Source organism: Ambystoma mexicanum, chromosome 6p (genome assembly GCF_040938575.1).
Source record: "Ambystoma mexicanum isolate Mex_15411 chromosome 6p, UKY_AmexF1_1, whole genome shotgun sequence".
Taxonomy (NCBI): Eukaryota; Metazoa; Chordata; class Amphibia; order Caudata; family Ambystomatidae; genus Ambystoma; species Ambystoma mexicanum.
This window is the reverse complement of record NC_090935.1, coordinates 384,013,598-384,029,631: the sequence shown is the minus strand read 5'-3', so window position 1 is coordinate 384,029,631 and position 16,034 is coordinate 384,013,598. Positions and strand designations below refer to the sequence as shown.

General features: G+C 47.5%; 1 protein-coding gene across 2 annotated transcripts in view; it reads left to right on the top strand.

Annotated features, from left to right (window-relative positions):
* The window catches only part of RICTOR (RPTOR independent companion of MTOR complex 2), a 1,615,046-nt gene that overhangs the window by 1,330,305 nt on the left and 268,707 nt on the right, over nucleotides 1-16,034 (top strand). For both annotated transcript variants that reach the window (XM_069627164.1, XM_069627163.1), the window contains exon 32: nucleotides 10,912-11,089. In XM_069627164.1, coding sequence (XP_069483265.1) covers nucleotides 10,912-11,089 — 178 coding nt within the window. The remainder of the gene's footprint in view (nucleotides 1-10,911; nucleotides 11,090-16,034) is intronic.

The window sequence follows — 16,034 nt, the reverse complement described above, 5'->3', positions numbered from 1 at the left end:
AAATATTCTGCCTCCGAGAATTCACTTGCGCGTTCCTCGCTAGCGAACATATAATCTATCCTAGTGTATACCTTATGCGGGGGAGAGTGATGGGAGTATTCCCTGCCTCCTCCGTGCTATACCCTCCATAAAGCCTCCATCCTGCAACATCACCATCCTGCCCTCGTTATCTCTTTTCGTGGTCAATGCTCTGAAAGGGATGGCAGGTTCGACCCATATGAGGACCCCTCTCGCGTACGTAGAATAAGTAGAGCTCACCAGCGCCCCTCACCATGCCTTCGCCAGGTTATTCTGCTTCTGCGCATCTCAGTGCATCTCTTGCTGTAAAGCCACTCCAATCTTGTTCCTCTTAATAAACATGCACACTCTCTTCCGTTTCACATAATTATTGAGCCCTCTGACATTCCTCGTTATGCAACCTATACTGGTATTGCAAACAGTCCTGCATGCTGGGCTGCCTTCCTTCCCTCCCTCCCCCCCCCACCCCAGTGCATACCAATCCCAACCTGAACTCGTCCCGCTATGTTTAGCATGCAAGGACTTTCCAGTTTTCGCGCCATTCAACCTGGTCTAGTGATTAGTCTCCTGGCGCCCTATGGGCGGGCCCTGCTCGGTAGCCCTTAAACTACTTCTCTGTGGGTGGGGGTAGTGAGTCCGCTGAAGGCGTTCCCACTACTGAGTGTTTGTAACTCTTACTTTGCTCCTGTTACTTCGCCATTGTATTCATAGCTGCCATGTTACTTATACTTTGTGTTTCTATACTGCTTAAGTCTGCAATTGCTTAACATCTGCATATAGTTCTACATGGGTTCTGCTGCCTCCACCCGTGGTGGGAGTCATTCTCTTCCGGAGCGCTGGTTCTGGTCCGCTGTCTCCGGGGGCTGCTCACTATCCATCCACTCCTGTGTTTCCATCGGAGTCTCAACGAATAGGGACTTCCTTTTATATAGCACTTTCAGGTTCGCTGGATAGAGGAGAATGTATAGCAAGTCTGCAAGTCTGGCCTTGATTGCGATGTATTGGGATTTCTTCCTCTGGACCTGGAAGGTATAGTCCGGATAGACTGAGATCTTGGCCGACGCTCTTTGTATCACCCGTCCCGATCTGGAGAAGGCCAGGTTCTTCTCTCGGTCTTTGTAGTTGAGCACCTTGGCTATCACTGGTCTCGGTGGGGCTCCCGGCGGCGGCCTCTTGACAAGCGAGCGGTGCGCTCTTTCATTCGTGAAACCCTGTGTGAGTTCTCCGGCCCCTCTTCCTTAAAGTAACATTTTCAATATAGGTGGTCGGGTCTGCCCTTTCAGGTAGCCCCACAATTCGTATATTGTTTCTTCGCGCTCACCCTTCCACCTCCTCTGCTCTGTCTTCCAGCAACTTCACCTTCTGTTGCAGGACATCAATGTCCGTGGCTGCTTGCATCTTCACCTCAGTGTTTTCCTTCACCTGTTCTTCCAGTTTCGTGGTGCGCTGTGCAATAGCGTGAACATCTTGTCTCAGCAGTCTTACGTCAATGAGTACCGCGTCTATCTTGGCCACCAGGGTGGTTTGTGAAGCTACAATGGCTGCCAGGATCTGTCGTTTCCATTCCTCTGCCATTTCCCCCGGGATAGCCGTCTGTGCTTGTCCCCTGTGCGCTTTATCTGCCTCCTGCCTACTAGGCGAGCTCTTCTCAAAGATGTCCAAAGTGGCCTGCTTGCTTTTGGACTTGCTGTTCTTGGACACCATCTTCGACGGTATGTCCCGTCATGTACTGACACTCCTGGGGCATGCCCTCCTATAGCGGTTGTCCGTGTCCCTCTGAGCGTCCAGTTCTAGGTGCGCATGCTAGCATTACCTGACTGAATAAGCACCCTGTTGGTGCCATCTATGGTGTCCCGGTAGTCCAATTCTGCGCCGCCGCACTCCTTGCAAGGCACAATCTCAGAATGCCCTGGGGCTCTGACTCTGCAGTTGTTTAGGGGCCTTTGATTAATGCACTGCACTTGTTTGCCGCTAATTCGAAGCAGGCACACTTCAATACCCTTATTCGCCCTTTCAAAGCACCAAATGTCTCGCTATGTGACTGTACACATTACCCAGCTGGTGCACCACCCTGTGTAGGGGCAGGGGTGGGTCACTGTTCTTGGAGGGTGAGGGGGGGGGGGGCTCTGCATTGCTAAGTCTGTTTTCCTAGTGGTCAGCCTGATCGGCCTGTAGCTCTTTCCCACACTCCTCAGCAAGGTCACTGAATGTTCTGGTCCATAGTCGTCCTGCGACCTGCTCTCACACCATGCAACACTGCACATCTCTCTGAGGTCACGCAGTGTGCTATTTACCAGTCTCCCCCCTGGCCTGCAGCTCAGCCTTGCATCTTTTGTGCCCGGACCCCGAGGGCAGCTGTGCCCGGCCCTCATAGACAGCAGGCACTCTGCAGGGTTTTCTCTCTTCCCCTTCCAGCCACTGTGATCTGCGTGCTGCAGACACTGCACTACCGCGGTCTTCTAGGAGTAGAGGTGAAGAGGGGTGCCCTTATATGTTGACAGTTCCAATTGAGACTTGTGTGGGCGCCCCCCCCCCCACTCCTTACCTTGGGCTTGGTGCGCACCGTCCACTCCCTCCGGGTCCCGTGCTGCCTCCCGCGGTCCTGGGCTTCACGGAAGGGTAGACGAGACTTCTCCACCCACTTCGGAGGGAAGACAGAGCTCCTTTCTCACTCTCCAGCGGCTCCAAATTCGCAGTCTCCGCTGGCTGCTTGAGACTAGTGCATGCGCTCCCTGCGTCCAGGAGAGCGATTCGTTCTCCCGTGAAGCTCCACACACTAGTCCTACCTTATCCGCCGCAATGGCTGTGGTGCTAGGACCATCTCCCACCTGCCAGCAGCCTCGGGCGTCCCAATGCACCACCCAGCGTTACTTCGACGGTCTGGTTCCAGCTCTAGTCAGCCACGGCTCCCATACGCTCTCAGCTGGGTCTCACCATCCGTCGGCTCGCTACGCCTCACTCGCATTGGCCTCCATTTTCGTCTTGTATTCGTGGAAGCCCTCGCCTCCATGCATCTCGGCAAAGCTGCCTCCCGGCAGCAGGCTTTTGCTTCCCCTTTGCTCCACAGCTGCTCCGTGTTACCATGCCGCTATGTATCTGTTTCTAGTGTCTTCCTAGTTGCATTTGCTAAGTAACAGGGTGTCGTGATGTCGGATCTGCAGGAGCTCTGCATGAGGACTTCTTCCTCACATGGCTGTTGGCCACGCCCCCCTCCCGGCTATGGATACCTTCTGCTTCTTCTTCTTCTTCTAAATTATCGAAAGCGTGGCCCGAGGAATGGGCTGAATTTAAAACAGAAATGCTTCAGTTTATGCAAAAAAGCAGTGGTGGTTACGGCTCTGGCCTCGATGCCACAGAGACGGTTAGGTTCCCAGTTGTGCCCGGAGATTCCTGCACCAAGGTACCATTGTCAGGTCTAACGTCCTTGATGATTGCAAAGCTGACAGTGGTGCCGATGGCCCTCGAGGTGTCAACGCCGGGAGGCCTCGTTGGGACGATCCCATCAGCATTGACTGATCATACGTCCCGGAGTAGAGATCAGATTTTTTTCTAATCAATGAGGTCGATTTTCGATGGGGAGGGTGACGGGGTCCTTTTTGGAATGGAGCCGATAGGAGACTGGGGAGTTAGGTGGAGCAGATTAGGCCGACCTTTTCACCCTGACTGAAGGTCTGCACAAAACAAGCAGGCTTACCACCTCGCCTGAACTAGATGTGGAGCCAGTTATCCCCTTATGGACATTCCAATGCCCAGTAAAAGAAGACAGTGGAGAAGGTAGTTCTGGCCCAGGGACTTGGCATGCAGCCAAGCCACTCCAGTCCTGTGATCTCACAGACATCCTGGACAAGAGCCCCGAATCCGAGAGGCCACTGCCCTTCAATGCCGCCATATCCGATACCATTGGAACGTTGTGGCAGAGACCATGTTCCACATCAGCTGGTGATAAGGAGTTGACCAAGAAGTTAGCTAGGCTGGCTCTACCTTTCCTTTCTGCTCATCCCACCCCAGAAGTGTTGGTGGTCCAAGCCTCCATGGTGAGCTCACGGCCAGCTGCGTCCACTCCGTTTGCCAATGGACAGAGTCCAAGAAAATCTTAAATGTCGGGGAGCATGGCTCTCGGGGATGTTGCTAAGTCTGGAAAAGATCTGGGGCTACTCTAATTTTGGGACTGTCGGGACTGGGGGCTAGCTAGCCTTTTTGGTTGTAACCCCTGAGCTCCTATCTGGGGCTACAACCAAAAGCCCTACAGGCGGGTCTTGACACCGCTGACAGCGTGGGGCATGCTATGGTCTTCCATGCTGCTTCAGAGGGTGGCATACCTCCACAGCTCTTGTTTTTTTCCCCGAAGGTACAAGCCAAACTTTTAGACATGGGGTTTGATGCAATGAATCTTTGGAAAAGTTCAGAGAGTCCAAACTAGCTGCAAAGTCCTTGGGGCTTGCGGTGCAGAAGCCTGTGAAGCTGTCGCTCGGCTTCTCTTCTAGAGGTAGGGGGCTATAGGCGGTATATTCCCTTCAGGATGAAATCGCAGCTACCTCAAGGTGAGAGGTGTTTCTTGCGTCCTGGGCGGGGGGGCCTCTAGGGGCCCACAGGCAGCAGCCACTTTGAGTTCTCCCCACACGTTTCTCCGGTAGGGTCCCAAAGCACTGGGACAGGTAGAAGATCACCACCTCAGACAACTGTGCCTCGCAGCTTGCCAAATGGGAGTATTGTCTACCCTTCTTGAAGAGACCTCCAGACAGACCGTGAGATCTGTCATCAAGAACACTCAATGCCAGTTCAGAGTGCTCGCTTTTGGCCTAACCTCCGTGCCCAGGGTCTTCACCAAGCGGATACCAGTGATGGCAGCGCACCTCAGGAGATCTGGCATTCATGTATTCCCTTACCTGGGCAACTGGTTGATTCAAGGAAGGTCCTGAGGACAGGGATCGACTCGGCTCCAGGAAACCTGTTCCCTGCTTCACAATTTGCACTTCTCCCTAAATTTCCTTAAGTCCCATGTCACACCAAACTAGAAGCTCCAATTCATAGGATCAGCCCTGGACACACAGGTGGAGGGCTTCCTCCCACCTCCATTCCCCTCCCTGAGGTAATGGTCTCCAGTATCTGATATAGTCACGCTGTGCCAGAACCACAACCGCTTGACAGCAACTTCCTTCCTCAGTCTCTTAAGTCTCATGGCCGCCTGCATTTCTCATGGTGCCACAGGCCAGGTTGCGGATGCGATTCCCTCCAGTGGATCTTGTGTGATCAATGGTCTCAGTACTTGAACAACATGAAGCAAGTCCTCAGGGTGACGAAGTTGGTGGCCAGCAACCTTTCATGGTGGGCCAGCAGGGAGAGCACGATAGCGGGGGAATCCTTTTGGCCCCCCGCACCACAGGAGCAGGTAGTCACAGATGCGTCCCTTAAGGGTCAGGGCAGTAACTGCAGGGAGATGCAAATGAGCAGCCTTTGGTCCCCAACAGAGAGCCATTGGCACATCAAAATGGGAGTTGTGAGCGCTCATGCTAGCCCTGATGGCTTTTGCGCCTTTTTTCAGTGGGGAAACATATCCTGATTCTAATGGACCACACAGTGGCCAAGCACTACCTCAACAAGCAAGGCAGGGTGCAGTTCCTTCCCCTATGCAGGGAGGCTTTACAGCTATGGTTATGGATGCTGGAGAACGACATCTCCGCTTTGGCGCCCCACCTGGTAGGAGCATAGAGCAGGTTGGTGGACACTCTTATCAGGCATAACATCGTCTCCCACGAATGGGAAGTATGGCCGGAGGTCCAACATGTAGTGCAAACAGTTCTTCTTGAGGGAATACCCTGCAATGGGGGCAGTGGAAGACCCGTTCCTGTCGGAGTGGGGCTTCGACCTTCACTATTAATTTCCCCCAATATCTGTTATCCCGAGGGTTCTCGAGAGGTTGAGGGGATTCGGGCCACCATGACCTTGATCGCTCCGGATTTGACGAGGGGAACATGTTACTCGGATCATCTGAAAATGGCCATATGCGCACTTCGCTGGATTATTTGGAGGCTGTACCACCTATCCCTGTGGGAATGTCGGGTACTGTACCCAAACCCGGATTGTCTCAATCTGCATCTGTGTATCTTGAAGAGATGAGATTTTATGACTGGGACCTCTCTGAAGAAGTACTTGAGGTGTTACTGGCTGCACACATGCCCTCCACTAGGACTCTGTACGCGTGCAGTTAGAGAATATTTGAGGCTACCACAGTGATGGAATTCCAACTGTCCTGGCTTTTTCGGGCCTTGAGATAGACACAGTCAAAGGTTGTTTGACTGCTTTGTCTGTGTTTGAGGTCACCAGATCGGTTTGTTACTTTTCCAGTAATGGCCCAATTTCTGAAGGGCTTTGTAAATAGATTTTCCGCCAATTCCATTCATGCTTCCGGCTTGGGACCTCAATTTGGTGTTTACTTTTCTGATGGTGGCTCTGTTTGAGCCTATGCATTCTTGTTTGATTAGGTTGCTTACCCTTGAGATTGCTTTCCTAGTGGCCATCACGCCGGCAAGGCGTGTAAGCGAGATGCAAGCACTCTCCTGCAGGCCAAACTTACTGTATTTCATTTTGATAGAAAGTCTTGCTTAAAGTCTGGCCTAAATTCCTGCCAAGGCTTTCGCAAAGCATTGAACTGCCGGTATTCTACTCACCGTCTCACCCATCAAAGGATGAGGAAAGGCTACACAGGTTTGACCCAAAGCGGGCACTCGGCTATTACGTGGCCAGGACGGCGGACTTCATACTTGATGACTAACTTTCCATTGCCTTCTCATAGTCAAGAAAAGGTGCGGCAGTGTCTAAGCAGACAATTTGCCACTGCATATCCCTCTGCATCGTGAAATGCTATGAGAAAGCAGGAAAATTAATTGTAGTCAGGCATCAAGGCAGATTCCATCAGGGGTGTGGAGACCTCTTCTGCATTTCAAAGGGATGTCCCTGTGAAGGAGATCTGTTAGTCAGCAACGTGGTTATAGCTCCTCATGCTCATTAAATATTTCAACGTGGCTGTGGCTCGCAGGGCTGACGCCAACTTTGGAGCTTCCTCATTTAAGAATTTCCTCCTACCTGCACATGCTGTACTGCTTTGGGAGTCTTATCAGATGAGCGATCTGTGAGAGAATGCGAGAGAATGCAATCCATTGAAGAAGAAATTGATTACCAGTTATGTACTTTCGATGGATTCCTCTCCCACAGATGTCTCATCGCCTTCTCAACCTGCCTCGCTATGGAAGTCTTCTTGTTTCAGCTCTTAGTTTCTCTTCTTTGGTGAGACGATGATGAATAATTGCAAGTTTTAAAATTAGTATTGTCGGTCTGTTGCCTACAGTGTTGTGACTGTTCGTAAAAAAAAAAAAAAAAGTGTCTTTTTTTTTCTTTAGCCAAATACCGTTGGATTGTTCCACGCAGCTGCTGAGTACGAGGCAGGGGGTGGAGTTGTTGACCTGAGGTATGGGGCGCAGTGAAGTGATATATGTACTGCTGGTGTCATGTCCAGAGCTGCTGAGTGGCGCGGTCAAGACATGGAGTTGACCGATGACGTTGAGCTGTACTACGTCCCCTGTCAAAAAAGATACTGAGCAGTTGACGCTGCAAGGATATCCATCAGATGAGGAATCTGTAGGAGAAGAATCCATAGAAAGAACATTACTGGTAAGTAATTTCTCCATATGTTTTATACTGTGTGACATTTGCCTAGATGTTTCATTGCTTAGTGTGCATTTTAAAGGCCTAATTAATCATTGTAGATATTTGTGCTTACCTGCCTAAATGGAATTATTGGTGTTACTCTGTGTGGACTAATTGTAGCCCTGTACCTCTCACGTTCCCTCCCAACGCTAAAGATTACCGCTGTGCTACCTACCTTCATTGGGTTTGGCTAATCATTGGTGTCTTTCCTGTTCACCATAATAAGTTGGCCTCCCAAAATCCAACCTCAGGGTAGATTTTCAAAATCCAACTTAACGAATGTCAGGAAAAATTACTAGCCTTCTGTGGGCTATGCTGCTGCCTGCTGACATGGCTGTGACCAAAAGTACCCTGTCAAGCTGGATCATCCTTTGCATTTCAGAATGCAGCTCTTCATTTTGCAACCTGGCTGGAAAGGATGTGCCTGGAGGTCTCAGAGCTCATTCTAGCAGACCCAGCACAATGAACTTTTTAGTTGCCTCCACGACCATCGATCTGGATTTCGAGAATCCAGAGGCACAGAAACTGCTCTTCTGAACACCTGTGAGGAAATGCTTGCATCTATTAATCCCAACTCCCCAGCTGTCCTCATTATACTTGATCTCTTCTCTGCATTTGAGAGGAGAGATCATCACCCACACCATCCTCATAAAACGGCTCTACAACACCCTAGGTATCTCGGAGCAGGCACTGGACTGGCTGACCTCCTTCCTCAATGACTGGATTTTCCAGGATATTCTGGGCTCTTTCTCCTCTCCCACCTCTACCTCCACCTGTGGTGACCCCTCAAGACTCCAACCTTTCTCCCTGGTTCTTTAACACCTATATTGCACAGCTTGCACACTTCATTTCTACCTTCTACCCTAACTTCCAGTGTTATGCAGATGACACATAACTCTTCTTCAAACTTCCTTCTGACCCTCTCCTAACTTCCTCCATCATTCCTGACTGTCTATCTGCCATTCAGTCCTGGTGTGCCTCCAATGATATCTGCATCAATGCCAGCATGACTGAGATTCTTCCTATTGGGACTCCGGCTCCCTCTTTCTTCCCCTCACTCTGGCCATCTTCTATGGGCACTCCCCTTTCTCCCTCATCTGAAGCCAGAAACCTTGGGGTCATCTTAGACTCCTCTTTCCTTCCTCCCTCACATTCAGGACCTTGCCAACAAGTCCCACTTTCCACTCTATCTCCTCAAAGGAATTCTTCCTTTCATCACTTTCCCCCAGAAACTCAATGTCTCTAGAGCTCTGGTTCTATCTAGGCTAGACTACTGCAATATCCTTTTCCTTAATCTACCCTCTTCTTCGTTACAACCCCTCCAGCTAATCCAGACTAGGGCTCTGAGATTTATCCTTGGCCTCAAGCCCAGGGACCTCATCTAGCCAGCCCTAAAAGCTCTCCACTGGTTCCCGGTTACTGCAAGGATCAAATTCAAATCTCTCTGCATCATCCATAAGGTTGTCTGGGGCCAGGGACCATGTTATCTACAACTTGCTCTCCCTAAATACTCTCCCTTCAGATCTTAATGTTCCTCATGCACAAACTCTCTGTGTGTCAAGCGCTTCGCTAAAAAGCGAGCTGGTGATCCATCTTTCTCCTCGGCAGGCTCCCTCCTACGGAACAGCTTCCTCTTTGTCTTGAGCTGGTCTCTTCAAATTCCGGAGACTCCTCAAGACTTTACTTTTCCCCTCCTCCTTCCCTTTCTCCCTCCTTTGCTAAACCCCACAGTTGCTGAGATTGGTGACCAGGGCCCCTTGCATGTCGTCCTGGTCCCTGGCCACCCGCACCCAATCGCATTCAGAGTCCGCCCGCTCCCAGCACTTGCCTTGGCACCCACTGACCTATGCCACTACAGCCCTGCACTTATTTATTTGCATCTAACCTCTCACCTATGCACTTACAGCTGCTCACCCCACAGCACTTCCCTCTGGGTACATCCAGCACTTACCCCCCCCCCCCCCCCCCCCCCGACTCCCTCACCTCTTCTCTCTCTCTGCACTAGCACAGTCTGAATGCTCACATGGCCTTGTAGGTCCGCCTCTATCCTTCAATGATATATTTGTTTTTTCATTCCCATGTTTCCTCCCTGTTGCCATGTGGGTGCTTTGAAACACAATTTACTTGTTGTATAAGCGCCTTACAAAAGCAGATTAAATAAATAAATACTGGTTGCTACCTCTGTCCTGCAGACAGGAGTCCTGTTTCTGAACAGTTGCCAGGTGGCTATGTTGGGCTTTCTGGATATGTTTGCCAAACATTGCTGCTTGGATTCCCAATCGGGTCCTCAGAGTTTTTATAGTCTAGGTGATGTCCTTGCTCTTCTACCTTCTCCAGATCTGTGCACTGCTTTTGGAGTCCATCATAGGTGAACAATTATTCCCCTCTTGGTAATGTTCATTTTGATGGATGCTCCTCCCATGGAATCCTCATTCCTCTCAAATCCTGCCCAACTTGGCGAATAGCTAGTGCACCTTTCCTTTTCGTTTCTGCAATCCCACAGCATAGGTGTTGGGGGGTAAAGGATGCAACTAAGGGCACAGCGCCTCAATATATGCTGGCCCGACGTCATCTCTGGTGCGTAGAGATGATGAGTCGTGGCAACGTGAAGCCACAGTATGCCCCTTGATGGCCAAAATGTTTCCGGTGAGCAGCTGCAATGGGAGATAGATAACATAGATGAGGAATCTGTGGGATGAACATCTGTCAGAACATTACTGAGCGGTAATTTGTTCTTTTTCAGTATATCAGTGTGGTTTATTCTTTTGTGGTGTCTGTTGGGATTAAGTGCATCTTCCTGCCAACGTCCCTCTCCCTTGAAGTTAAGCCTGACTGATCTGCTATGACTACCATTGGAGAATCTGGTCTTTCCTTTTGGGTTTCACATTGTTTCACTACTAGTTTAAATGATTGTACAACCCTCTGGCGATGAGGTCTGTGAGCGAAGGTTGGTATCCATCAGAAAGATCACTAAAGATAAATAAGTTGTGCTTTAAAAACAAATCCTACTAATCAGCTTGCTTGAGATATAGCCAACTTGAGAAAGTAGCATTATATAAGCCATGGTGATGCAAATGTAATCCGACTTGACTAAACCTTTATGTTCTATACGTTCTAAATTGTGCATTCCGTATTTAGAGATTTGTTTTCATTTTATTTAATTCTTTTTTTCCCTTCTTTTTCCAATAGGTTTACAAGAGCATTAAGTTATGCATCTTTAGATAAGGAAGATTTATTAAGTCCTATTAATCAGAACACACTGCATCGCTCGTCTTCTGTGAGGTCCATGGTGTCAAACGCTGCGTATGGCAGCTCAGATGATTACATTGGCCTGGCCCTCCCAATGGATATTAATGAAATATTCCAGGTTGGTACACATTAGTGTTTTTAATGCATGTATTTTGTTTTGGTCTTTAGTCCAGTTTGGATTTGGTGTGAAAAGTGTATTTCATGTTTGTTTTTTCACTGAAATTCAACATTTTCATCTCTGCAAATGCAGAAATGGCTTCTCATTACCAATTTGCAACCAGGAATGGTGCTCACTTTCCTTGTCACTGCCTCGCACCCTCTGCCATCAAGAATGACTTGCTTGCCTACTTCCTGTGCAGATGCCGAAAAGGAAGGCGCCACATTGCTTTTATTTTTTATTTTAATTTTTTTATTACATGTATACCGAGCACCAATGATCCATACGCTTAAGGGCGCAAACAGACAAGAACAAAAAACACTGCAGTACATAGGAAAGAAATAACAAATATCCCTCCAACAAACGGATCAGTCCAAAAGTGAAACAGTTGGCAATCACAAGATGGCTGTAGTCTTTTCCTGAACAGATCGATTAATCATAGTACTCTATAGTTCGAAAGGGTGGCATCAAAGTACGAAGTTAGAGTTTGAGGACCCCCTGGGGAGATATTGACACATAATTAAATACAAAGGTGGATTACTAGACCCACAACCCACAAGGACACAGTCCCTGTTTGGAATGAGATGCTCCATCAGCTCAAACTGTCTGAGAACTGCAGCTACTTGTGTTTCCAAACAATCAGCCAAAATGCCTGCCCTTACATGAATTTGGTTTTTGGAGTCTGTCTTTCAGTCAGTCTGTCCTTCCTTCCTTCACTGGGGCTATGTCTTGCAGACCGCTCCAATCTGCATCATTCAACAACTTTAGCACTGTTTTCATTGGATAGTAGTTGTTACTCTTGCTTAAAGATATGCCCACAGATTTCTCCCAATTCCTTTGAGCCTTCAGGGCTTTTGGATCCTTGGTTCTGCAACCTCTATTCCTATAAGGAGCTAATCACCTAATGCATCTTTCAAGAGCATACAAAGATCACAAACACACGGTGTGATGCTGGAAATACCCTTTGGAGGGGCAGGGCCTCCTAGTCCTGGTTCTACCACTTATCTGTGTGTTTTCTCTGTTTTCTGCCTCTGAGGTCCAGCCTTGACTTCTGGCAGAGCAGCTCTTCATTTTATGCTTTTGGTGAACAACGCCCACAGGATAACCTTATGGCACCAGTGGAGAGGAACCAGGGATGGTAATCCCCTTAATTCTTAATACCCAAGAAGGAATGAGGGCTGCGACCCATCTTGGTCTTGAGACGCTTGAACAGGTTCCTCAGGAAGGATGAGTTCAAGATGGTCACTCTGTCTCAGATCCTCCAGGCCCTCCAGCTCCAAGATTGGATGGTATCATTGGTCCTTCAGGATGCGCACTTTTTATGTGCTTATTCATCACAAGCGCAGGAAGTAAGGTTCGCCATTGGCAGTTGCCATTTTTAATTTTGGGTTCTGCTTTTCGGGCTCACATCCGCCCAGGGGTTTTCACCAAGTTGATGGCGGTACTGGCAGCACATCTGAGGAGGGGAGGTATTCGCATCTTCCACTACCTGGATGATTGGCTGATCAGTTCCTGTTCACCCAAACAAGTCCTCGGACATCGCAGCCAATCACTCCGCAAACTGGGCTTCTCCCTCCAGCAGTCCCACATGAGACCTTCTCAGAATCATCAGTTCATTGGAGCAGAGCTGTCCTGAATGTTTACTCTGGGAAAGTCTGGTTTCAAATGCTGTCAAGACTACAGCTCCAATATTTTAATCACCGACATGCACAACATTGGTGTTTGGGGGTAGGTGGCATGAAATGGAGCAATGCGACTCGTGTCAGATAATGAACCCTAAGGCTAAAACCAGCACTTTGTTGTAGTAGAAGGCATTATGCGGCCCCCATCGAAGTTGCCAGCCAGCTGAGCCGCTAGATTTTCACAGGTTGATACTGAAGGTCCTATAGAGGAGGAGCCAAGTGCCTCTACTGGAAGTCCCACCCCCATTTTGCCTCTGTTACAAACTGGAAATTGTGACATGCACAACGCCTCTAATGGTCCCTATACCGCAAAGAGTTCTCGAAACAAGCTATCCATTGAGAAAACCCTCTATGATGTACCCGCAGTTCCTGAAGAAGTTTTAAGATGAATGAAAGAGAAGACTGGTGACGTCAAATGAAGCAGAAATGACACACCCAGAAGAGATGCCGATGTAGAGAGTATATAGACCTTATAGAATTTGATGGCGAAATAAAGAATTGAGCAACATTTCATGGACAAAACGAAGATTGCACGTGCGAAGAGCACTGCAGAAAATGCAAGCCGTTTTATAATTATACAGCTGCTGAAACGCAAGTAATCATGAGGCTGGCTATACGTAGTGAATAGACTGCAGGCAGTGCCGCCAATATATGTGTGTACAGAATCTGGATGTTCCACTACACATTTTAGCAAACTAGGACCCCATGAACAGGGCTGAAAGTGTGGCGCAGTAGAAGAAAACAGTTGACGAATGAGGGAAGATTCGAGAAAGGTTGTCTGGCCCAGTGTCAAGAGTTGGGGCAGCCAAGAAACTGGTTATCTATTAGAGAAGATACAATGAACACGAGAAGCAAGACAAGCTCCTGTTGAGGTGTAATGGAAAAACACGAAGTGCCAGGTTTTATTCATTTAATAGTATTAAATGTGTAGAAGGTGCTCAAAACATGGTCTCCTGTCACATGGTCAAGATGAAAATAGACTTTGGGCGAGCTACAGCGAGACCTGCAGATAAGACTATGCTCACACACTCCCTTCTATTCTCAGGCGCAGTGATACTTGCAAGGCCGAGTTCAAAGACTAATTCGACAGGCAGACAGTTGGAGTGATGATGGATGTTGGGCTAATTGGGTGGGGAGGCATGGTCAAGTCTAACCCTCTAGCACCTGGGGTACCAGCTTGCGTGCTGCTGGCGAGTGGAATATTCCATAATGGTACAGGCGTGCCAACCAATCATAGAGGGCCACGTAGTAAAGAGCCCTATAGTTTGAAAGACAATGAAACGTGTATTTCATGACAGCGAAGATGACTTGAACTAGAGGTGTTTATAAACACAAGGGGTGCCTGATTTCAGTCCCTGGTCCTCCAGGCTTCATATACTTATGATCAAAAAAATGGACCAACAGGACAGGGAATAGCCAACTCAAAACATTTATCTTTTTAGAAATACCAATAAATGCTAAATCTTGGATTCAAAAATCTTTTATTCTTATATCAAAAATATATATAAAATATTGTTTAATTAAAAACATTTAAACAACCAGATACCTTCATATTCAACTCAAACTGAATCACTCCTACCATTCATTCCAATTTCATTTTTCCAATCAATAGCACATATGTTGTGGCCTATTAATAGTTAGCCTCAAATTCTCATTTCTATAGTGAAAAAATGTCCTCCACCAAATGATCTGATGGTTCAGACTGTATGCTCCTGGTCACACAGACATACGTCTACACGTGTTTCGGTTGTCTTTTAGGGCCTCACCAGTCTCCGCCCCTTTACTCCCGCAACCTTCGTCAGGACAAAATATGGGAAGTTTCCTTGTTCCCATTAGCAACCAGTAGGGTGAGTTACGCCACCTAAAACATAATACACAATATCAGAATCTAAAACAACTCATAACCAAATCTCAAACCCATTTTAAGGCTATCCCCTTGCACTTTCGATCACACTAAATGTTTATAAATGATTCTCAACAGTAATTATTGCAACAATGTATCAGAGTGATGTTCCCTAACACTCAGTCTTCATTGATAAGTGGATCAATCCTGTTCACATCTCTACAGAATGACCAATTAAATCTGACCCCACCTAGGATGCAAACAAACACATAATGTACTCATTTAGTACTGTACTTACTCAAGGTCCTCTTCTATAAATATGGCTGAAACAACCCCAATCTTGATTCCTTCAAGGGAGGTTCTTTCATCTATCAATGGCACATCAAGAGATCGGACGGTTCAGATTCCTTCCTATGCGATATAAATGCCCAGTTATAAATCAATTTTAATCAATTTAAAACTGGGTATGATGGTATAGTTTATCTTTCCAATTACTATGTACTTACAACTCCCTGTGATTCTCTCGGTTTACAATAATTAATTTCCACTCCTTATTTTCAACATATTAATTTTAACCATTCTCTTTCAATGATCTTGCTCTGAGGGTGAGATATAGAGTACTTGGCATAATAAATTCTATTGCCTATTGCATCCATACAATAGTTCTTATTTTCCTCTATTTCTACCGATTAGCATATTGATGCGATCACAGGTATTATGGTCCAGCCCATCCTAATCATGTATCTCTCAATCCATATGTACCTACAAATCCTCCATGGATCCCTCCACGGCCCTTCCTATGCTGCAAGGTTCGCTTTTGGTAATGTTACATCTACTTTACTACATCCGAATTGTAAACAGCACACAGCTATTCACTTTTACTATTACCGAGACAATCCCCATACTTTATTCATACTTCTAAATCTAAACGGGCAAAGCCTCTTCCTCATTGTACATTCTACAAACACTTACCTTTTGATCATTGTCCTCGTCCAAACCCATACACTTGGCGTTCTCGAGCTTCCGGCGCATTCACGAATTCAGCCGTCTCATGAACTCCTTTTTTATTCTTTTAATCATAGAGATTGAGAGAGGACTGTCCCCATTTCCTTCGGGGCACAGACACTAAAAATGGACTACTGACTCAGTTTCAGTCCAACGGTCTCGCGTTCATTTATATAGAAACTATTTTTCCTTTCTCAATGGGCCACAACATTTACACGGGGCCCTCAGAATATAATTTGCGAGAATCACTGCACTAGATTCAGTACACCGAATAAATTTCGTTTTCTTTTTTTCTTTTTTCTTTCTATCAGCATTTTTTAGGGGGATACAGCTCCGAGCTCCAGGCTCCCAATTATGTAGCATTTATACTGTTTTG